We start from the raw sequence: 23,819 nt of genomic DNA, 5'->3' as shown, positions 1-23,819 counted from the left end.
AATATTTTTGCTAGTGTACAATGCACATTCAAAACAGTAGGTTTTCGGGCGCCTGGGTGGCTCAGTGGGTTAAGCCTCTGCCTTCGGCTCGGTCATGCTCTCAGGGCCCTGAGATTGAGCCCTGCATCAGGCAGCCTGTTTCCCCCCTCTCTCTGCCTGCCTCTCTGCCTACTTGTGATCTCTGTCAAATAAATAAATAAAATCTTAAAAAAAAAAATTCAAAAAAAAACCAGTAGGTTTTCAATTTGGGAAATTAATTCTAAGTAGTATGATTATAATAAATATTCAGACAAGAGTTTAGATAACAAAAGAAATACCAATGTGTAGCTTCACATAGTCATCAAAGATTCTGTGATAAATCTTTCATTCCTTCCAAATTATCCCAAAGTCCAGGTAAAACATAGGCTAGACAAAAACTATTCCTTTTAGACCCAAACCTGTCACTTTCTGGATCAATCACATCACATACTCCTTTGTTCTTAAAAAAATGAGAGATTTAGATTAGAAAATCTTCTCCTGGACTAATATTTTACCCTAAAATGGTATTTTAAAGCTAAATTTGTGGAATCTTATAATTTGTATTCAGAAACCAGTAACACGATTATAACGATGTACATATGTTTAACCCTCCTTGAGAAGAAAAACTAAAAACCTCCCAAATTATGAACTCTACCATCATACATTCCAACAAATACATATGTATTTATTTTTACTAAATCAAATACAGGAGTCAAAAAGGCTGTAAACCATGCAACATTGTCTTTTATTATGTATGGTTTTTAAAAATTATTTCCTCAATCTCTCCATACATAGGCAAAAGGAAGTATATTGTTTAACCTACAGAACTGGGAAATATTGACCACTGCCTAGAGGAGGGAAAATCAACCCTAAAACAAGCTTAACCAGGAGGCCAATTCATCTGCCGACCTCCAAGAACATGGAGATGAACATGATAGACAGACTGTCCCCCATCTGAACCTTCATTCACCACCATTCGATAACCCTTCTTCAGGCCCAAATCAGCAGCACATTTCTTGCCAACAATCATTAAATGTCCAAGAAGCTGGAAAAGAAAAAAAGTTTCTTAAGCACAGGCAGTTTATAAATTCTTGCCATTAAATAACATACTACCAAGTTGAAATATTAAAAGGCCATCAAGTTGAAACATATCCCTCTGGGCAAATATTTGGAAACTCTTAATACTATTACAACACAATTTATAATTAAAAACCCATTAAGATTAGGTATTTACTCATTACTAATTCCAATAAACAAATTAGACATAAATCTCCTCAATTAAAACAATTTTAAAATCATTTTCCAAGTGGGTATTTAAATGTTCTTAATAGGGTGCCTGGGTGGCTCAGTCGTTAAGCATCTGCCTTTGGCTCAGGTCATGATCCAGGGTCCAGGGATCGAGCCCTGCATTGGGCTCCATGCTCTGCGGGAAGCCTGCTTCTCCTTCTCCCACTTCCCCTGCTTGTGTTCCTTCTCTCACTATGTATCTATTAAGTAAAGTAATAAAATCTTTAAAGAAAAAAAAAAAGGAATCCCAGGACTGAATCCACTTTTTCCTCTGCCCCTCTCCGCTCTCGTGCTCTCTCGCTCTCTCATTCTCAATTAATAAATAAAATCTTAAAAAAAAAGATTTAAATGTTATTAATAAAGCAAGATGTATCTTGCTTTCTTGTACTAGAAAAGTACATCAATCAGGGTAAGTTTGGTTAAGCTGGGGTAACAAACCACCCTAAAATACTGGTTTATAACAAAGATACACTTCTTGTGCTTACTACATGCTCATCACAAGTTGATTAGGCTCTAAATTCTTCATCTTTTTCACTTAGAAACCCAGGCTGATGGAGTAGTTTGTGTATGACCAGAGTGGCAGTGGAAAGAGAGAACTTGACAAACCAGCTGCTAGTCTCTTATAGTTTTTATACAAGATGTATCACTCCTGCTTGCACTTCCTGGCCAAATCAAGTCACATGACCAGGCCTGACATCAATAAGGCACGAAGTGTTAAAGCACCCCTGCAGAAGAGGAGCCAGTATTTATAAACAATTATACCACAAGGAGTATTAGGAAAATATTTAATTGAGGCCTAGACATCTGGCCAAACCAAGTAGTGATTTTTCTTTTCTCTAATGGCATTAATAGAAAAAAATTGATAGAAAACATCAGGGCCCCTGGGTGGCTCTGTTAAGCAACTGCCTTCAGCTCAGGTCACGATCCCAGACTCCTGTGAATGAGCCCCACATTGGCCTCCCTGCTCTGCAGGAAAAGCCTGCTTCTTTCTCTCCCTCTGCCTGCCACTCCCCCTCCTTGTTCTCTCTCCCTCTGTCAAATAATTTTTTTTTTAATCTAAAAAAAAACAAAAACAAAACAAACAAAACCCCCACATCATCCCCTGTATGATGTACTGTTTCTTTATTGAGGAAAAATGAGTCTCATCAACTACTGTTTGTAAGGAACCATTTTAAGAATTGGTGATGATTGGGCGCCTGGGTGGCTCAGTGAGTTAAAGCCTCTGCCTTCAGCTCAGGTCATGATGCCAGGGTCCTGGGATCGAGTCCCACATCGGGCTCTCTGCTCAGCAGGGAGCCTGCTTCCTCCTCTCTCTCTCTGCCTGCCTCTCTGCCTACTTGTGATCTCTGTCTGTCAAATAAATAAATAAAATCTTTAAAAAAAAAAAAAAAGAATTGGTGATGATGGATGTTCACTTGACTATAGTGATCATCTCATAATATACATATATCAAACCATTATGCTGTACACCTAAAGCTAACATAATGTTATGTGCCAATTATATCTCAATTTTCAAAAAATCAAACTATTTCTACATTGCACTGACTCCCAAAGGACTGTCTGCTTATTTAATCTCCCAAATTTAAAAAACAAAAAAAAAGGCAGGAAAATAAATTGTGTTGGTAAATTTACTTACACTTTCATCATCATCTTCTGCTACAGAAATCTGGGATATATGTTTCTTGGGTATCACCAGAAAATGAGTTGGTGCTTGAGGGGAAATGTCATGGAAAGCAAGACACTAGAGAAAAGGGGAGGAAAAAATCTGTTTTAGTGTATCATCTTCTAGGCTAAATTTATTCTTTCACACTAGCCCCATGGGAGGAACTGTAGTAGATGCTAGGTAACCAGAAGTGTACACAATACATGTGATCCCACGGCTATTTTCATAGCATTTAGTCTAATGGGAAGGCTGACCTTAAACAAATAAAGGTATAATTAAGGTAGGATCTTACCTACATGTTACAAAGGAAAAGTAAAGAGTGAAATAAATGATTTTCAAAGAAAAAAAAACAATTTTGATTGGGGGATCACAGACAAAACACTCTGAGGTAGGGACATTTAAGTGAAATAGAAATTAAGCATGCTAATCCTTGTCTACCTTTTCAAATTGATCTCATACAACTCTTCCTGATCAAATCACAGTGTCTTTCATCTCTCTCCAAACTCCTGGTTTTTTTTAAAGGCCCTTCCCTCTACTGCAATGGTCCTCTACCCCCTCAAGCCCAACTACTGTCTAACTTAACCTGACATCCATTCCTCAGCAACCAGCATATGTAAGATTTCTGAAAGAAATCAGATTTCTCTCTCCACCTTCCCTACGTTAGGAGTGCTGATTGTGCAGTTTCCTGGGTTTTTTCCTTTACTGCAGTGATCAGCTTAGTAATTATGTATTTGTCTAATATTTTGACTAATACCTATTTCTTCCCATCTTACTCAACTGTTTGCCTTTTGTCTTTTGTCGAAATGAAGTTAATGAAGCATTTAGACAAATTACATACCACATGAATATATTTTTATCTCTTGTTCTCTACTAAAGGTGGAAGCTGCTTATATAGAACCTCCCTGCTAAACGGTCTCAAGACTAATTCTATTTAGTACTCCACACAAAATGCTGTATCACTTAGACTGCTTCATGTAGTCATACTCTTGGGTCTTAGGTGGTTCAAACATCAGAATTTCAATTGTCATTTATAAAAAGCAAGTGAAAATACTTAAAAATACTCATTTTCTAGAGCAAAAGAACTTCCCTACTAGTTAACAAATAAAGCCATCAAAATTCACCTAGAGGAATCTAATTAAATCTCAGATAACATTTTGAATCTAAGAACGTTACTAGGAGAGTAAAACCAATGTTTCCCTTATATTCCATATTTCTTAAAATTAATTTAACAGTTAATTTGTTTAAGTCGCCCAATCTCCTGCCCATCTTCATCTGAGGTCCAAACCCATAAATACAGCTCGCTCAGTAAGTATTTTACACAAGATGTCACATCTACTTGGTCCTCCTAAAACAGAATTTCACCTACGAGGAAGTCAACAAAAACGTGCTTAGTCCCCTGGCATAAAACTGCTTCCTGCCAAATAGGAAAGCAAACTTGGCTACCGCGCGGGGCCAAGGGAAAGCAAATTCCAAAAGGCGACCCACCCCCTCCGCCAGAGTCCGCAGCCGGGAAGGGATGGGGGTGGGGTGGGGTTGACTAGCAGGCCCTGGCGGAGGCGGACCTTTAGCCCAGCGCGTCTGCAGCGCGCCCCCCCGCCCCCAGTTCCCTCCAAGGCTGCGGGCCCCCGTCCGTCTCATACAAAGTGGAGCGGACTGGCGCCCGGGAAAGCCCAGGCGGGTAGGCTGTGCGCGGGAGATCGCGGAGATTGGGCCCCAGTCAGGGTGCGATCGGATTTCTCCCTGTCAGGCAGAGCGCAGGCGAGATTGTGAGATTCCTGACACGGGCGAGGTCCGAGGCAGAGGCGGAGCCGGGGGGCGCCCACGCCGAGGAGCCAGCGCGTCCCCCACACGCGCCTGGACCCCGAAGTGTTGGCCCCGCAGGCGCCCGGCAGCCTGACCCGCGCCCCGGGCTGATAACGCGTAACCGGAGCGCCGGCACGCGCCGGCAGGCGGCCTCGGAGCGGCCGCGGCCCTGCCCGCTGGCTGGGGGCCCGCGGCAGAGGCCCCGCGGGGCGGCCGAGTCCCTTCCCTTCGCGTCGCCGACCGATCCTTTCCCTTTCGGCCGCGGGAAACCCGCGTGTTCAAGGGAGACTGCCCTTGCCTCAGCCCTCCAGGGAGGCCACGTCCCGTGTCTACCTGGTCATCCTCAAAAATGATTTTGGCTGGGATTTCCTTGCGAATGATCTTCCCGAAGATTGTGTCGCCACCAGGCCGCGCGGCCTGAGCCTTGGCGATCTCATCTGCCATCTCGGCCTCCCTCCCGCGCGGCCGCCCGGGGCAGAAGCTCGAGAGGAGGGAGGAGCCGGGACAGCGGGCAGAGGGCGGGCGTGCACAGCGAAGGCTGCGCGGGGACCGCTGCTCGGGCGTCCGGGCTGGCCTTGCGCGTGCGCACTGGCGACCTGCGCTCAAAGCGCAGAGCGCGCGCGGGAGTTTCCAAGAACCGCGGAGGAGCCTTGGCGGAAGAGAGGTTCCTGATTGACACTCGAGAGAGGAACGCCGAGGTCTTTTTTTTTTTTTTTTTTCTCTCTCTTTTTCTTTCTTTAGTGTGTCTTGGTGAGTGGAGTTACTGTATACGTCCTTCTTCACTTGCTTTATGGACCCTTGTGGGAATAATTAGATACTGTAACTGAAAAGATTTGATAATCCGGGCAGTGCTGGTCGTGTTTGCTGTCTGAGACACCCAAACAATTTCTCAGCTGCAAAAGGTCTTGATTACAGTATGTAAGCCCTCCTTTTACCAGGATATTTCTCCCTCTAGCAGTGGTTCTCACTGCACATTAAAATCACTTGGGGAACTTTTGAAAAATCCTCTTGAATCTGGCCAAACTCTTGATCAATTAAATTAGATTCCAGGGTAGGGACCCAAGCAATCCGACTTTGTAAATCTCCCTCCACTGGGCAACTAAGACTTCTTCCCGGAAGTAATCAGCATAATGTAACATGTCCCACCTTAAAGGAAGAACACCTTCCTTGACATACCCCTTCATATCTTTAATGCTTCTTAAAACTTTTATTTATTCTGTGTCTACTTTCTCATCTTTTTTTAACCCATTCCCCTCTTGTCAATATTGTTAAGGACCTCCACTTACAAAATTCTGTGAACATTTCCATTTCTTATCTTAGTAGACCTCTTGGCATTATTTTCTATTGTTGATCATTTCCTTTCTTTCTTTTTTTTTTTTTCTTGAAGATTTTATTTATTTGAGAGACACAGTAAGAGAGGGAACACAAGCAGGGGAAGTGGGAGAGGGAGAATCGGGCTTCCCGCCGGGCAGGGAGCCCGATGCGGGGGCTAGAACCCAGGTCCCTGGGATCATGATCTGAGCCACTCAGGTGCCCCCATTTCCTCTTTTCAATAATAGTTTTCGCTCTCGTGGTCTTGTCTCCTATACTCCTTTGAATGCTATTTCTCCTTCACAGTAAGCGTCCAGTTCCAGACTTCTCAATGGGTTCCATTCTTGGCCTTCTTCTCTAGCTAACATTTAATTTCCACATGCCCTTACTAGGAAAAATTAACTATAGCTCCAGGACTATCCTATATGAGAATGTTTACTAGTTTGTCTTGTCCTGTCCTCTGCCAATGAAAATTATTAATAGTGGATCCCTTGAGTCTCAAAAGTGACTCGTTTGCTACTGTCAAAGACATTACTAGGACAACTGGCAAAATCTAAATAATGCCTATCAATTAGATAGTAGCTTTGAAAGTTGTGTTAATTTTCTCAGATAACCACAGCAAAATTATCAAAATTAGTTTCTCTGGGATGGGGTCTTATAATTTAGGTTTCTTTTTTTTTTTAAGATTTTATTTATTTATCAGAGAGAGGAGGGAGAGAGAGCGAGCATAGGCAGACAGAATGGCAGGCAGAGGCAGAGGGAGAAGCAGGCTCCCTGCTGAGCAAGGAGCCCAATGTGGGACTGGATCCCAGGATGACCTGAGCCAAAGGCAGCTGCTTAACCAACTGAGCCACCCAGGCGTCCCTAATTTAGGTTTCTAACAGGTTTCCAAGTGATGCAGTGATGCATTTGCTGGTTGCCCTGGAATCGTAATTTGAGGCCCACTGATGTAAGAGACTGTCTTTTTTTTTTTTTTTTTTTTTTTAAGAATAAAAAAACCGAAGTATTTAGGAGTATGGGAGTGAGTATCATGTCAGCATCTCACTTTCAAACAGTAAAAAAATGCAAAGAAAATGTCCATGTATAGAGAGATAGAAAAGGATAAAGTAATTGTGGTCAGCTGTTAACATTTGGAGAATCCTAGTGCTGCAGCATTCTACATCTACCATAATACCATTGACCAAGTTGCACAAGTCAAAAGCCATGAAATCATCCTAACCCTTCTCTCTTATTCTTGGCAATACAGATCATGAATCCAATCATTTTTTTCACCTCTTGTACTATACCACCCTAATCCAAGCCACTGTCATATTTTGCCTGGAGTACTTTGAGAGCCTCCTAGGTAAGTTCTGCTTCCATTGTAGTCAATTTGCCGTTCAGCACACAAAGTGATTTTTATAAAATGTTAATTATGATCTCACTCTACTGCTGGTAAGGCATTTCATCACAAAATTAATCCTTACCTTGGATTCTAGGGTTCTTTCACGATCAGGTCCATGGCTGCTTCTCCTACTTCATTTCCTTCTATTTCAACCTTACTGACCAGCTTCAACTAAACTGGGTATGGTAGGCAGAAGATGCCCATGTCCTAATCTCTGGAGCCTATGATTATGTTACTTTACATGGTAAAAGGGATTTCCAGATGTCATTAAATTAAGGATCTTCTGATGGGTGAGATTCCTGGATTGTCCAGATAGGGCAAATATAGTCATGGAGGCCTTATAAGTGAAAGAGGGATGCAGAAGAAGGAGGAGATATGATGGTGGAAGGAGAGGTGACAGTCAAAGATTGAAGATCCTTTACTGTTGGCTTTCAAGATGGAAGGGACCACAAACAGGTAATGTTCTGGAAGTCAGGAGTCTGAATTTCAGTGGGCTGAAATCATGTAATAGGGCTGCATTCCTTCTAGAGGCTCTAGGGAAGAACATTTCCCTTACCTTCTAGAAACTACCTGCATTTCTTGGGTTGAGGCCCCTTCCTCTATCTTAAGAACCAGCAATAGGGCATCTTCAAACCTCTCCCTGACTCTGCTTCCTTCTTCCACTTATAAGGATCCTTGTGATTACATTGGGCCCACCAGACAATCCATCTCAAAAGCCTTAATTTAATCACATCTGCAAAGTCCTTTTTGTCATATAAGGTAACATATTCAAAAATTCCTAGGATTTAAACAAGGACATATTTGGAGGCCTTTATTCTGCCTACTTATAGCTCCACGAACTTATTTGAGGAATAAATTGGAATTCTTGTTTAGTTCTGATCTGACACTTTTGAGATGTTAACAAACCAGGACATATTCCTAGAATAACCAAAATCATTGCCTCATTTATGGAACAGCTGAAAGAATCATACAGATTTATCTAAAAGAAGAGAAGCTCCAGTATTGAACTGATTTTGGCCCTGTGAGAACTTTATTTTCAAGTATTGGCAGATACGGGGTTTTGGTTAACTGAATACAGGACCCTAGTTAGCCTGAAATTATAACAATAAACTATGAATTTTCATGAAATTGGGCAATGATTCTAAGCTGGAAATGAAAATAAGTATGTTTTGATCATTCTTAAAAAATTAGAGGGCACCATCATGCAATGTCACAAGATCATCTATTGTTTCCTATATAAAAGACAGTACCGAGTATATTTGGTTTAATTGCTTGGTTATGTTAAACATTCATCTGCAAATCTAATGAGTTACAATTTAAGAAGGCAACTATTATCTTGCTAGTCTAATGACTTGCATTATTTTTTAAAATGACATAATTCACAGAGGAGGAAAAAAGTCTTTACATCTTTTGCTTCAAATCATTCATTCCTAGTAAAAAGAAATTTTACCTGAAAATTAACGTGAAAGGCTGTGACATAGGGAAGGCAAACAACAATTATGCGATGAGGGAAAGGTTGAGATTTTTCCTGAAGTTTACAAGGTCCTAAATTAAAATGTACTTAATAACATTTCTGTCTGCTTGACCAGCAAAACCAAAGAGTAGCCTAAGGTGAGTGAGCAGGATGCGCAGAGGGTAAGACTAGGTCGGGCATAGGGATTTGTGTCCCAGACTTTTATTTACCAGCAGTATGTTTTTTTGTTTTGTTTAGTTTTAAGAATCATTATTTTAGAGAAAGTGTGCAGGGGAGCACCTGAGCAAGGGGAGGGGCAGAGGGAGAGGGATGAAAGAAGCTACTCCCAGCTGAGGGTGGAGCCGAAGGGAGGGGAGGGGTTCAATCTCACTACCCACGGATGAAGACCTAAGCTGAAATCAAGGGTTGCCAGTGTAACTGACTGAATCACCAGGCGCCCCTCTAGCCTGTGGTCTTGAGCAAAGTAACTCTGCCTCGCCTTTTCCGGGAATTGAGAGAATGTACAAATAGCGCTTTGGGAAGCCAGAATTCCAATTAACGGCAGCTATATTTGTTAAGACTTGGCTCTTACGCACTTTCACAAGGAGACAGTCGCGATTGGGAATCATTAACATAAAGGTTCTTTATTACATAACCCCAACGTTCAAGCAAGAAGTAATAACGTAGAAACATCGAAGCCATCCAATAAATAACCCACTCTCCTCACCTGACTCTCAGAAGAGACCGGAAGTGACTTTGCCCCTAACTAACATGGCGTCCAGGTAATTTCCGTTCTCCTCCTCTCTGGTATTCGGGCTCGGCAGCTTCTCCCGGTCGCAACCCGGCTGCAGCCATTTAGCAAACTTGTCTCCAGTGTCTCACTGTGGAAGGCGGGGCTACAAAGGGGAATCTGAACGGTGATTGGTTGCGTCACATTAGGAACGGGACTTCGGGGAGTTGGATAGTCCACGCGGGCAGTGATTGGTTGCCGAGAGGCGGGGGCGACTCGATCGCCGGAGCTGTGTGCGCGGCGTTGAGAAGAGACATGGGTCAGGCGACCAAGGTGACAGGGTCCAGGGAGGGTTTGGGTTTGTTGCCTACGGGGAGGGAAAACGAGCGGCCTTTTTCAGGTTGTCTGGAATTTCAGTAGGTGTGGGTTCAGAACCCTTCACGGAGCTCGTGAACTTTGCCCCTGAGGAGCCCAGTGACCACCTGCGAAGGGCGGTGGAGGATTTGTGCTGTTGCGAGGAGGGAGGGTGGCACCGTGTTTCCTTACTCCTCTCGTGGGGTACCAAAGTGTGTGTTCGTACATCGTGCAAGTTTCTGCCCCCGTTTCATCCCCACACCGAGTGTTTGAGGGACCTTTTTCACATGGTTGAGAGGTAGACGAGACGCCAAAGGCAGCTCTGCACCGGACATCTACTGAGTGAAAGGTCCGACGAGGTGGAGTTTAGTCAGATAACCGGAAGGTACCCCCAAAGTATGGCAGCCGAGGAAACTGAATCCTGGAGGAATCACTTGCCAAAAATCAACACCAACGGAGACAGAGCAGAGACGCATGAGACCTGAGTGCTCGGAATAAGCTTGAGAAGTGATGGTCCCGCCGGGTGCTTCCCTGAGGAACTGGTGTCCGATTGATTTCTTGTCAAACTGATGCACGTTCCTGGCTGGCGCACACTTCTTAGGAGCTAGCCATCTCTAGTCTCTGTCACTGGCTGCAGTATAAGCGTGGAAGCGGGGAAAAGGCCTGTTACAGTAGAATGAGGAAAACCAGTGTTTGTGGTTGGTCAGTAATAAGGCACCACCAAGCGGTGCCTCCTGTACAACTGACTTTGGTATTCTCAGTACATTCTAGTATATGTCACAGCATCAGTAGAAACAATTGTAAAGAGTTATTCAGCTAATTTACTGAGTGTCTATAATAGCTATCAGTAATACCTTACAGCCAACATTTAGCCTGAACTGTTTAGGCATAGTGGATGCAACGATAAGCAGAGCACCTTTGACTTCATAAAGAAATTTAGCAGGGAGGGGATTTTGAATTGAAAATACAGTGTATTTTGTGAGCTTATAGCTGGGATTTGGAGGGATGCAAAAAATAATAATAATAATAATAATAATATCTTGGGATGTCTGGGTCGCTGAGTCAGTTGAGCATCCTGCTTTTATCTCAACTTAGGCCTTGATGTCAGTATCTTGAGTTGGAGCCCTGTGGTTGGGCTCCACACTGGGCATGAAGCCTATTAAAAAAAAAAAAATTAAAGGGCGCCTGGCTGGCTCAGTGGGTTAAAGCCTCTGCCTTTGGCTCAGGTCATATCTCAGGGTCCTGGGATCGAGTCCCGCATCAGGCTCTCTGCTCAGCAGGGAGCCTGCTTCTTCTTTTCTCTCTGCCTGCCTTTTTGTCTACTTGTGATCTTTCTCTATCAAATAAATAAATAAAATCTTCTAAAAAATGGGAAAAAAAAGTCTTTAATAGAATTGAAAGTTAAGACCTGAAGTTTGATTAGAAATTAGCTAAAAGAGGGTGCCTGGATGGCTCAGTTGGTTAAGCCGCTGCCTTCTGCTCAAGTCATGATCCTAGGGTCCTGGATTTGAGTCCTACATCACAGTCCCCTGGCTCTGCAGGGAGCTTGCTTCTTCTCCCTCTCTCTGCCACTCCCACTGCTTTTGCATGCCCGCGTGCTCTCTGAAATAAATAAATAAAATCTTTTAAAAAGAAAAAATAAACTACCTAGAAGAAGAGAGGAAAAGAATATTTCAGAAAGAGGAAAAAGTATATGGAAAGTCCTTGAAGTGGGATGTTGCTTGCAAAACTTGAATTCAAAAGTAATTAAATAAGATTCATTCCAGAAACACTTTTGGGGAGCCCTGCTATGTATAGAAGATACTTATGGTAAGTGTAAAGGATACATAGCCTTTGAGGAGGTATGGGACCACAGCGAATATGTATTTGATTAACATACTATGCAGTAAGTGCCCAATGCTGTGGATGTACTCAGCAAAGTCATGTAACCTAGACTTAGAAGAGATAGAAAAGTGGGCCCCTGGGTGGCTCAGTGGGTTAGGCTGCTGCCTTCGGCTCAGGTCATGATCTCAGGGTCCTGGGATCGAGTCCCGCGTCGGGCTCTCTGCTCGGCGGGGAGCCTGCTTCCTCCTCTCTCTGCCTGCCTCTCTGCCTACTTGTGATCTCTGTCTGTCAAATAAACAAATAAAATTTAAAAAAAAAAACGCAAAACAGCCTTATAAAAAAAAAAAGAAGAAGAGATAGAAAAGTAATAACTATCTAAATGGAAACCTAGTTCAGAAATTTCCCATACACCCCTAATATTAACCCATTATGTAAGAAAATTGAGACAAAAAGCCTGAGTAACTTGTCCGTGCTTACAATAAGTGGCAGTGTCCTGTTCCAACTGATCTGTAGAGAATCCACTTTCCAAATGCATTACCTAAATTATCCAATTAGTATAAGTAAATGAGGAAGAGAAGATAATCTGTGACCTTACTTTCTGCATTTAATAAAAATTTATTAACTCCAAGGTGATTTTAGCTCTTACAGCTCTAAGACAGTATTGATGATATTTTCTTTTTCTTATACTAGTTCTCTTGTTTTAAGTTTTTATTCAAATGCCAGTTAACCTACAGTGTAATACTAGTTTTAGGTGTATACTATAGTGATTCAGCACTTCCATACAACACCTGCAATCCTTAATCCCTATCACCTATTTAATCCATCCCCACTCTGGTAACCATTAGTTTGTTCCTTATACTTAAAGAGTCTCTTTCTTAGTTTGCTTCTCCCTTTTTTTCCCCCTTTCCTAATTTTTTTCTTTCTTAAATCCCACATATGAGTGAAATCATATGGTATTTGTCTTTCTCTGTTTTATTTTGCTTAGCATAATACTTTCTGGCTCCATCCACATCATTGCAAATGGCAAAATTTCATTCTTTTATGGCTGAACAATACTCCATTGTATATTTATGTCACTTCTTTATCCATTCATCAGTCAATGGACATTTGAGCTGTTTCCATAATTTTGCTATTCTAAGTAATTTTGCTGTAAATATCAGGATGCATATAACCCTTTGACTTAATATTTTAGTATTCTGTGGGTAAATACCTAGTATTGCAGTTGTTGGATCATAGGATAATTCTATTTTTAACTTTTTGAGGAACCTCCACACTGTTTTCCAGAGTGGCTGTACCACTTTGCATTCCCACAAGCTGTGCAAGAGGGTTCCTCTTCCACATCCTCACCAATATCTGTTATTTCTTTTGTTTTTGAGTTTAGCCATTCTGATAGGTATGAGGTGGTATCTCATGTAGTTTTGATTTGCATTTCTCTGATGATGAGTAATGTTGAGTATCTTTTCATGTGTTTGTTGACTATCTGTATGTCTTCTTTGGAAAGATGTCTATTCATGTCGTCTACCCTTTTTTTAACTGGATTATTCATTTTATGGGTGTTGAGTTTTATAAGTTCTTTGTATATTTGGGGTACTACACCGTTATCAGATATGTCATTTGCAAATATCTTTTTCCATTCTGTAGGCTGCCTTTTAGTTTTGTTGATTGTTTCCTTTGCTGTGCAAAAGCTATTGTGATGTACTCCCAATTGTTTAATTATACTTTTGTTTCCCTTAACTCAGGAGACGTATCTAGAAGTTGCTACAGCTAATGTAAAAGAGGTGACTGCCTGTGTTCTCTTCTAGGATTTTCATGGTATCGTGTTTCATATTAAGGTCCTTAATCCATTTTGAATTTATTTTTGTGTACACTAGTTCTTAAATTAGGGATGCTGGCTGTTTTGTTAATGAAATTACTTTTTTCCCTGGAGAAACTCATAAAATGATTAGGTTTACTTAACTTTCCACTTTGCTTTTAATCCCAGGTAACTTGTCTTCTACCACTCTTGTAATACTAAACTGCCTGGGTTTCTATGATATTCTATTACCTTTGAAGTCCATATTTCTACAGTCTTTTCAAGGCAGTCTCAAAATTCTTTCAGTCTCTACACATTTCAATTCCAAAGCCACTTACATGTTTTTGGGTACTCATTATAGCAGTACCCCACTTCCCAATACTAACATCTGTATTAGTTTCCTATGGCTGTTCTAACAATGTACCACAAACTAGGTGGCTTAAAGCAACAGAAAGATATTGTCTCCACAATTCTGGAGCTAGAAGTCTGAAATGAAGGTGCCGCAGGGCCATGCTTCCTCTGAAACTGGGTAGAATCTTTACTTCTATTTGATGTATTGATGCTAGCCATCAATCCTTGATGTTCATTGGCTTGTTGGCTTACTCTTGGATCACTCTGATCTCTGCCTCCATCTTCACATGGCATTCTGTGTGTCTCTGTTCACGTGGCATTTCCTCCTCCTTTTAAGGATACCAGTCATATTGTATTATAGCCCACTTTAATGACCTCATCTTAACTTAATTCATCTGCAAAGACCCTATTTCCAAATAAAGTCACATTTTACAAGTACTAGGAATTAAGACTTAAGTATGTCGTTTGGAGGAACACAATTCAAGCTATAACAGGTGTTTCTGAATTGATAGAAGTTTGAGTCATTTCTCCCTTTTGACTGTTGTGAATAGTGCTGCTATGATCGTTTATGTCCAAGTTTTTGTGTAGACCTATGTTTTCATTTCTGTCGGCTGTGTATCTAAGTGTCGAATTGCTAGATCAGGTGATAACATTATGTTTGACTTTTTGAGCAATTGGCAAACTGTTTTCCAAACAAGTTACAACATTTTACATTCCCTTCAGTAATGTATAAGAGTTTCACTTTCCCCACATTCTCGCCAATACTCCTTACTGATTTTCTTTTTCGTTACAGCCATTCTGCTTGGCTTAAGTTTACTTCACTGAGATTTAGATTTCTATTTCCCAGATGCCAAATCATATTGAGCGTCTTTATATGGCCTTGATGACCATTTGTCTATCTTTAGTGAAATGTCTATTGAAATCCTTTTTCTATGTTTTTATTGTAGAGTTATAAAGTTCTTTAATTGTTCCAGGTAACAGCCCCTTACCACATATATGGTATGGAAATATTTTCTTCTGGTTAGGGCTTGTCTTTTCTCTTTTCTGATAATGTCTTTTCCCTTTCTCTTTCTAAAGCAATTTTTTTTTTTTTTTTTTTTTTTTTTTAGTTTTCATGAAGCTGATAAATGTGTAAGGTTTAAAATATCGAAGTGTGGGACGCCTGGGTGGCTCAGTTGGTTGGACGACTGCCTTCGGCTCAGGGCGTGATCCTGGAGTCCCGGGATCGAGTCCCACATCAGGCTCCCAGCTCCATGGGGAGTCTGCTTCGCTCTCTGACCTTCTCCTCGCTCATGCTCTCTCTCACTGTCTCTCTCTCTCTCAAATAAATAAATAAAATCTTTAAAAAAAATAAAATAAAATATCGAAGTGTTATAAACAGAAACCAATAGGTGTGTACTTCCTTCTACATACTCCCAATTCTGCTCCCCAGGGATAAGTGCTTTTAATCATTTTAGCTATTCTTACATTTACCTCCCTGTTTCTAAAGAATATATTTAAACTGCTATTCATTTTTTTTTCTTTTGAGAGATACTGTTTACTGACTTTTAACAATACAAGTTGATGACTAAGCTCGCCATTATAACTTAGTCCTCTCATTTACAAATTTTGGTTAATTAGTTTTCATTTTTTTTAAGCTACTGTGACTGTATAAAATTGTCCACAGCGGAGTCTTCTAATATATGATTACGTTGCTTTTCTTTTCTAATTGTGTTTTTCTTGAAATTAATAACCGTGTTTTTATTATCATTGGTTAGTTTCCTACTTACCTGTTCCCAAAATCAGTTATCAGTTTGGTTTTTTCCTGGGAACATTTTTTCTGGAGTAGTTCAAACTTCTGCTGTAGTCTAGACTAGTTGCTTTGTGGGCTGGCCACACAGATGCTGACCTGTATTTGTCCTTCACCTTCTTTGTGTTAGTTCACTCTTCTCACTGTTCCCATGTTTTTCTTTTATAGTTCATCCCCTTGTTGTGGAACACACTCTTTTATAGCTTTACAAGGAAGGATATGGCAGATAAGATACGTTGTATTTTCAAAACGTCTCTTTGCCTTTGCAGTTAAATGATAATCTGGCTATGTATGGTATTCTTTTTTTTTTTTTATTTAAGATTTTATTTATTTATTTGACAGAGATCACAGGTAGACAGAGAGGCAGGCAGAGAGAGAGAGAGGAGGAGGAAGCAGGCTCCCCATTGAGCAGAGAGCCCCATGCAGGGCTCAAATCCCAGGACCCCGGGATCATGACCTGAGCCGAAGTCAGAGGCTTTAACTCACTGAGCCACCCAGGTGCCCCTATGTATGGTATTCTAAGCTGGACTTTTTTTTGTTTTTTTTTTTTGGTGGGCAGCAAAGTTTATTAAGTGATAGTACAAAGCTCCTAAAGAGGAAGGGGACCAGAGAGAATTGCTTTGGACATTTTTTTTTTTTAACTTGAAAATCTTACACCATTGTCGTCTCACAGTAATACTGTTTAGAAGTCAGGTGTCATTCTGATTTTCTATCCTTTTTATGTAAACTGTTTATCTTTGAATTTTTTTTTTATTAGCTTTGTTCTGAACCTATATCATGATGTACTATGGTATGGGCTTTGTGTTGGGCACTTGGAGCTTTTTCAATCAAGTAACTGATTAACCTTACTTGGTGACATTTTCTTAATTTTTCCCCTTTTTAATTTGTTTTATCTGTTTTCTCTGCCCTTTTTTTAAAGATTTATTTGTTTGAGAGAGAGATGGTGAGGGGTTGAGAGAGAATCTTAAGCAGACTCCACACCAAGTGCAGAGGCTAATGCAGGGCTCCGTCCCAGAGCCCTGAGATCATGACCTGAGCCAAAATTAATAGTCAGACACTTAACCAACTAAGGGACCCAGGTGCCCTCTGTTCTTTCTTGTTGGAAATCCTGGGTTTTTTGTTTTTATTTTTGTTTTTTAAAGATTTTATTTATTTATTTGACAGAGATCACAGGTAGGCAGAGAGAGGAGGAAGCAGACTCCCTGCTGAGGAAAGACCCCCAATACGGGGGCTCAATCCCAGAACCCTGAGATCATGATGCGAGCCGAAGGCAGAGGCTTTAACCCACTGAGCTACCCAGGCACCCCTGGAAATCCTGTTAATGTAATCATTGGTTCACTTAGAAGACTCCCTTAATTGTGTTTTCTCTCCTCAATTTCTGAGTTTTTATTTTACTTCTCAGCTGTTTTTCTGCCCTTAATATTTGCTATCACTCATTTGTTACCTGAGTGCCTTGGGTGTTTTCTGAATGTTCCTTTTTTAATTTACTGTGACTTCTTTTTGTTGTTATTCCATCTTTGCAGTCACTTAAGTTTCTGAAGAAGTTCGTTGTGGTTGTTCGGTTTTGTTTTGTTGTATTTTTATGTTTTCTGCTTCATGTTTCCTGTTTCTGCTTTGGTGTCTGCCTTTGATGTTATAGGTTTTCTAATATATGTAAATACCTAAAACAATGCCTGGCACACAGAGTATACTTAGTAAATAAATATTAGATATTTTATTTAGTGAATGAATTAGAGGGAAGGAAGGAATAGTGGTAGAGTGTCTAAGTGGTCTAAGCAAGAGATGGGAGGGTCTGAACTTAAGTAATTTTCAGGAATGGAGAATATCAAAACATTAGAGAGACATTCCTAAAATTTTCACATGAAGAGTAATATAGATTAATTGGGACGCCTGGGTGGCTCAGTTGGTTAAGCGGCTGCCTTCGGCTCAGGTCATGATCCCGGGGTCCTGGGATCGAGTCCCACATCGGGCTCCTTGCTCGGCAGGGAGCCTGCTTCTCCCTCTGTCTCTGCCTGCCTCTTTGTCTGCCTGTGCTCGCTCGCTTTCTCTTCCTCTGTCTCTGACAAATAAATAAATAAAATCTTTAAAAAAAAAAAAAAGAGTAATATAGATTAAAAGAATTGCCTAGAGATTTCCAGCTTGAGAAACTCAGTGTCCTCTGTTTCTGAAATTGAAAAGACAGGAGAAAAAACAATATTGGCTGATCAATACTGAGTACGTTTTTAAACTTGAGAAGTGTGAGGTAGGCTTGGCCTAGCACCAAGGCCTCTACACAGTCTGTCTTCTACCAAAATGTCAGGCTCTTCTCTCTGTTTTTTTAACATAGTCTTAGAATATTCATAAGTCTCAGTGTTCCACTTCTTTAGGAAATCACAATTATACTTTCCTAAATTATCTGAAACATCTTCCTTCTGGGCTCTCTTAAGATGTAGTAAGTCCATGAGTTTGTATAAACGTGTATAAAACTTTAAAAGCAGTTGAAGGTCTCAACATGGTAAGAAAAGTGATAACGAATACATACCAGACTAATAAAGTTACTCTAGCAGACTGGTTTTGGCAGGGGGATTATTAACTTTTTAACCATACTTGGTTTTTTCCCAAAGAACTTGATATTTTTAGGGCACCTGGGTGGCTCAGTGGGTTGGGCCTCTGCCTTCAGCTTGGGTTGTGATCTCAGGGTCCTGGGGTCGAGCCCTGCTTCAGGCTCTCTGCTTGGCAGGGAGCCTGCTTCCCTCTCTCTCTCTGCCTGCCTCTCTGCCTATTTGTGATCTCTCTCTATCAAATAAATAAATAAAATCTTCACAAAAAAAAAGAACTTGGTATTTTTGTAAATGTAATTTTTTTTTTAATTTAAAGATCAATTAAGAAGGGAAAGTTATTTTGGCAAACCCTGGTTTTCACCAGCTATTTTGAAAAATAATCAAAGTAACAAAAGGTAAAATACTTTGTAATCCTTTTAATTATATAAAATGTAAATTTTCTTTTTTTGAGGTCTGAATTCTAATTTTTTTTTTTACAGGTTTTACAGCTCTTTAAAACATTACACAGGACCAGACAACGAGTTTTTAAAAATGATACCAGAGCATTAGAAGGTAGGTTTATTTTCACCATTTTGAAGTAAATCAGTTCTTCACATATCCAAGAGAACTTGTATAGTCAAGACCCAGCTTGGAGAGTGATCTTTGTTATCTCTCCCCTAATGTTGTTATGTTTTATGAACATTGGTTTATATTACACTACTTTGGGGAGTATCTCCTTAAATATTTTTAAGATCTAGTGTTTATAGAGAACCAGAAAAGATAAAAAATTCAGCACACTCCATTGCTTGTCAAGCCATTAAACTTATTTCTATTATATAATCATATTTTCACACTCCCTAGGAACAGATACTTCCATATTTTTAATTCCTTGTGCCATTCTAGAAGTGATAGCAGCTGTGAAAGAGAATCTGTCCCAAATGTTTTACAAATTTAGTGTTTAACTGTTTAAGTGGCTTTAATCGTATCTCGAAGTCAGAGTTCTGAAGCTAAAGTTAGGTATTGGTCATGTGCAGTATCTGTTTTCATATATTACTAAAACTCTTTAAGAGGGCACCTAGGTAGTATCCCTACTGTCCCTAGGAATTCAAGTTTTTGTAATTTACCAAGAATAATTTCTTGAATATTAAAGTACATACTTCATATTATATATGCTTTACCAAATTCATGTAATTCTTCATATATCCTTGTGGGGTAGTTACTGTTACAATTTATTTTTTCCAATGAGAAAACTGATAAAATGTGAAAGGATTTGACCCACATAATACTAGTGAGAGGTAGAGCTGGGATTTATCCTAGGCAGTTGGCTCTAAATCCCAAATCTTCAGCACCTTATATTGAAATATATAAAGCATTGAAGGAGGGTTTTCTGGCTGTTCTCCATCAACAGCACTTTAAGTGTTATTAAGTGACATAAGAACAGCTAACATTGTGTAATTACTAAGCACTTTACATGGGTTGTTCCTTTACATGCTGAAACAACAATAAGGCAGTTGTCAGATTAGACTAAAATTATGCTGTAATGATGACAAGTGCCAGCCAATACATTTCTATGTATATTTTGGTACTATGTCTTTAGTGTGTGTGTGTGTGTGTATGTGTGTGTGTGTGTGTGTGGCTTAACATGTTTGTATATATTGAGTTTTGCCATTTTAAAGCATTTTAAATTTTCAGGTTCATAGAAAAAAAGTATTAAATGGGATTCACTAGAATCTGATAGCTAGAGATATGCAAATGAATTGGAGGTATAGAGCAAGAAATGAAAGTATTAATATATTAGAGTGTATTAGGTTTAATTAAAAATTTGCCAGCCTGTCAAAAGGTTTCCAGGGTAGTTTTTTAAAAAAAAAGTCTTATTTTTATAATTAGTTTCACTTGAGGCAAAACTATTTTGACTACTAGAGAAGTAGTCATTCATAATGAATAACATATAAATTCTTGGGACAGGAATTATAAATTAGAAGAGAAATATTTATATATATATTTTTTTCTTTCTCTAGCAGCCAGAATAAAGATAAATGAAGAATTCAAAAGTAATAAAAGTGAAACTTCTCCCAAGAAAATAGAAGAGGTATAGTAATTGAGTCTTTCAATTATGATAAAGCCCTTATACATTTTCTTAGAGAATGATGAAAATAGAGGGGGTATATGAAATAAAAACTATTACTTGATGGTTGAAGGCATCACAATTATAGGTAACCTTCACTTGTTTGGTATGGCTCACCTCTTCAAGGTCATCCTCTACACCCCTAAAACAGCAAATTGCCAGTGTATAGAAAATAGATGTAGCTATGGTCAAAGCAAGAGCAGTTGAACCAACCCAGAAATCCACAGAAATTCTATCTTTATGTAAGGTAAATGAGTAAACCTAAGGAGAATGAGTATTAGAACTACAGAAGGAATTTCTGTTCATTTAGCTCAAGTAGACTAGCTTTTTTTTTTTTTAATTCCTAACTCAGCAGTGGAAGTTCATCAGCCACAATTTGTGAACTATTCTTGCTTCACCTTTTGGTCACTTGCTCTAGTTGAAGACAATCAGTCTACTGACACTGATCTGTGAGCTTTTTAATACTCCCTGTACATGTTCATTTTAAAAAATGCACAATTCCTTTTTTGTATAAAATCATACTGCATATACATACATATTGCCTCTATTTTGAGCCTCTTAAGTGTTTCTGTATCTAACCTCGTATGAATGTAGGAAAAGGACCCTTAGGAGGAAAATAAAAAATGGAAATTTATTTGCAGGAGCAGTTATAATTCCAAGAATTGGTTTGATAAGGAGGAAGCTACAAATTATAGAAAATCTTCAATGTTTAATAAAATTTCTACATGTTAAATTTTTTTATAAAAATACATTTATTTTGGAGCACCTGGGCGACTCAGTGGGTAAAGCCTCTGCTTCCTGCTCGGGTCATGATCTCAGAGTCCTGGGATCAAGCCCCACATCAAGCTCCCTGCTCAATGGAGAGCCTGCTTCCCCCTCTCTCTCTGCCTGCTGCTCTGCCTACTTGTGATCTCTCTGTCAAAAAAATAAATAAAATATTTTTTAAAAATACATTTATTTTTAGTAGAGAAAAATGCTGTTTTTAGAATAGTAAATATCTGTAATAATCAAGTTAATGAGTTAAAATGAGATAGCCTAAATGTTTTTATTTCTCTGATATAAAGAAGAAAGGAAAAGATTTCATTTAACAATCTGGTAGGGCAAATAGGGACCATGTAGTTTTTATTCATGGCAGAAGTTAAGATGACATCATAATCAAGTCATAACTTGAAGAGAAGTTACAAGATCTATACAAAAGTTTGCATTATTTGCTGTTCAGTAGGCTGATGAATAACAATATGGTAATTATTTTTAAATTTAGAAATCATAATAAAAAATTTTTAAATTGGCATGTCTATATCAACTGGGAAATGAACTACAATCTTCTAAATTCCTTTTACTTGTAAAGCACTAATTTAACATAAAGCAGTTTAGAAATGACATATTTGTTATATGCAAATGTATATTTTGTATAATTCTGCATAGATTAAAGCAGAGAGCCCTACGCGGGGCTCGATCCCATGACCCAAGCTGAAGGCAGAGGCTTTAACCCAGTGAGCCACCCAGGCACCCCAGGTATCTTTTATACCAGCAGTTCTCTGTTTAGTCTCAAGATTGTTTGCCTTCTTAGAAGTTGAGGACCCCAAAAAGTACATTTCATGTGGTGTGTCTTTAAATATTTTCCTTAGTAGGAATTGAAATTAAGAGATTTTTGAAATATGTATATTTTGTCTAAAAATAATAAACTCATTACATGGTAACAAATACACTGTTTATGGAAAATAACTATTTTCAGGACATTTAGTAAGAAGAGTGAGCACTGTTTTACCATTTTGCAAATCTCTTTAAAGTCTGGCTTAATAGAAAGCAGTTCAGTTCTCCTGTCTGCTTCCTCATTCAATTTGGTGCAGTGTATTTTAAGTTAAAATATATGAAGAAAATTCAGCCTCGCACAGATAAGTAGTTGGAAAAGAGTAGGAGTATATAATAGTCTTTTCAAAATGAGTTGTGAATATGGGGCGTCTGGGTGGCTCAGTGGTTTAGCCTCTACCTTTGGCTCGGGTCATGATCCCAGAGTCCTGGGATTGAGCCCCACATTGGGCTCTCTGCTCGGCAGGGAGCCTGCTTCCTCCTCTCTCTGAGAGGAGAGGCCTGCCTCTCTGCCTATTTGTGATCTCTGTCTGTCAAATAAATAAAATCTTTAAAAAAAAAACAAGTTGTGAATATTCTTTTATACTACACCTCAACAAATAGTAAACTTCCTTCAAGGTTAGTTGCATTGTGGAACTCTGTTATCTGTTAGACCAGTGGGTGGAAAGAGGTAGATAGGTAAGTAAGGAGATAGATTGATTTTTTTGGTGGGGGGGGAGCCCTCCAGGATTCATACAGACCACCTCCTGCTCTTCCTTTCTGATTTCCCCTTATCCCTTATTACTCATCAAGCCTTGTTTCCTGCCTTATGAGTCTAAGGTTTAAGTACTTACAGTGGATGAGGAGACCCATTTTTATTCTTTCTTTCTCCTGCTAAGTCCCTTCTCAGATCTGTTGGGAGTTGAGACTTTGCTCTTCCACCCCTTCTCTATGTCTGTTAATGGCAGCTCCCATCTTTTATTGCTCAGACCAAAAAACTTGGTGCTCTCTTTCTGATTGCTGTCTTTCTCTCACCCTTATATCCAACCTGTCAACCAATTTTTTTGACATCAGAATATATTTGGAATTCAACCATTGCTCATCCTCCCCATCATTACCTCCTATTTCAAGCCACCATCATCTTTCACTTGATTGTTACAACAGCCTCCTAGTGGGTCTCACTGCTTCCTAACCTCCCTACAGTCTATTCTCAATACCTTTAAAGGCAGATTGAGCCTTTTCTTTTTTTTCTTTTTTTTTTTTTTCAAGATTTTATTTATTTGACAGAGATCACAAGTAGCAGAGAGGCAGGCAGAGAGAGAGTTGAGGAAGCAAGCTCCTCTCTGAACAGGGAACCCAATGCGGGGCTCGATCCCAGGACCCTGGGATCATGACCTGAGCCGAAAGCAGAGGCTTTAACCTGAGCCACCCAGGCGCCCCAGATTGAAACTTTTAAATAAAAAGAAATAGGCCATCACTCCTGTATTCACAACCCCCATAGCTTCTCATCCCAAAGCAAAATCTAGTCTTTACTGTGAACTATAAGACTGTATCATCTGACATCTGTTGACTTCCCACTCAGGTCCCTCCGTCCCTCTTAATTATTACATTCTGAGTGCATTGAGAGCATTTGCATTTACCAAGAACTTTCCTATCTCAGGGCGTTTATGCTTGCTTATTTCTAGAATATTATTCTCCTGCAGGCCCTTAAGCCTTCATTTAGTAGACCAGTAGGTTGAATCTGCCTTTCTCTTTGAATGGATCTTTTACCATGCATGATTTTGTAACATCTTGCACGTTGATTTGGGAAATAGAAGTTCACCAAGTAATGCATATCTTCTAAATGTTAG

At 39.7% G+C, this 23,819-nt stretch overlaps 2 protein-coding genes across 2 annotated transcripts in view; one reads left to right on the top strand and one right to left on the bottom strand.

Moving 5' to 3' along the window:
* Positions 1 to 737: 737 nt before the first annotated feature.
* HINT1 (histidine triad nucleotide binding protein 1) lies at positions 738 to 5,336 on the bottom strand. Its single transcript, XM_044228304.1, has 3 exons — positions 5,105 to 5,336; positions 2,942 to 3,046; positions 738 to 1,063 (listed from the first exon to the last, which is right to left on the bottom strand). Exons 1-3 carry the CDS (start codon positions 5,213 to 5,215, stop codon positions 899 to 901), a joined length of 381 nt encoding a protein of 126 aa, XP_044084239.1. The 5' UTR covers positions 5,216 to 5,336; the 3' UTR covers positions 738 to 898.
* Positions 5,337 to 9,881: 4,545 nt separating this feature from the next.
* The window catches only part of LYRM7 (LYR motif containing 7), a 33,065-nt gene continuing 19,127 nt past the window's right edge, over positions 9,882 to 23,819 (top strand). The window contains exons 1-3 of the mRNA XM_044228292.1: positions 9,882 to 9,979; positions 18,776 to 18,848; positions 20,294 to 20,364. Coding sequence (XP_044084227.1) covers positions 9,962 to 9,979; positions 18,776 to 18,848; positions 20,294 to 20,364 — 162 coding nt within the window. The 5' untranslated portion in view covers positions 9,882 to 9,961. The remainder of the gene's footprint in view (positions 9,980 to 18,775; positions 18,849 to 20,293; positions 20,365 to 23,819) is intronic.

The sequence above is a fragment of the Neovison vison genome, chromosome 1, assembly GCF_020171115.1.
Source record: "Neovison vison isolate M4711 chromosome 1, ASM_NN_V1, whole genome shotgun sequence".
NCBI classification, from domain to species: domain Eukaryota; kingdom Metazoa; phylum Chordata; class Mammalia; order Carnivora; family Mustelidae; genus Neogale; species Neogale vison.
Note: the sequence above shows the minus strand (reverse complement) of the source record. Positions and strands in the feature narration are given on the sequence as shown.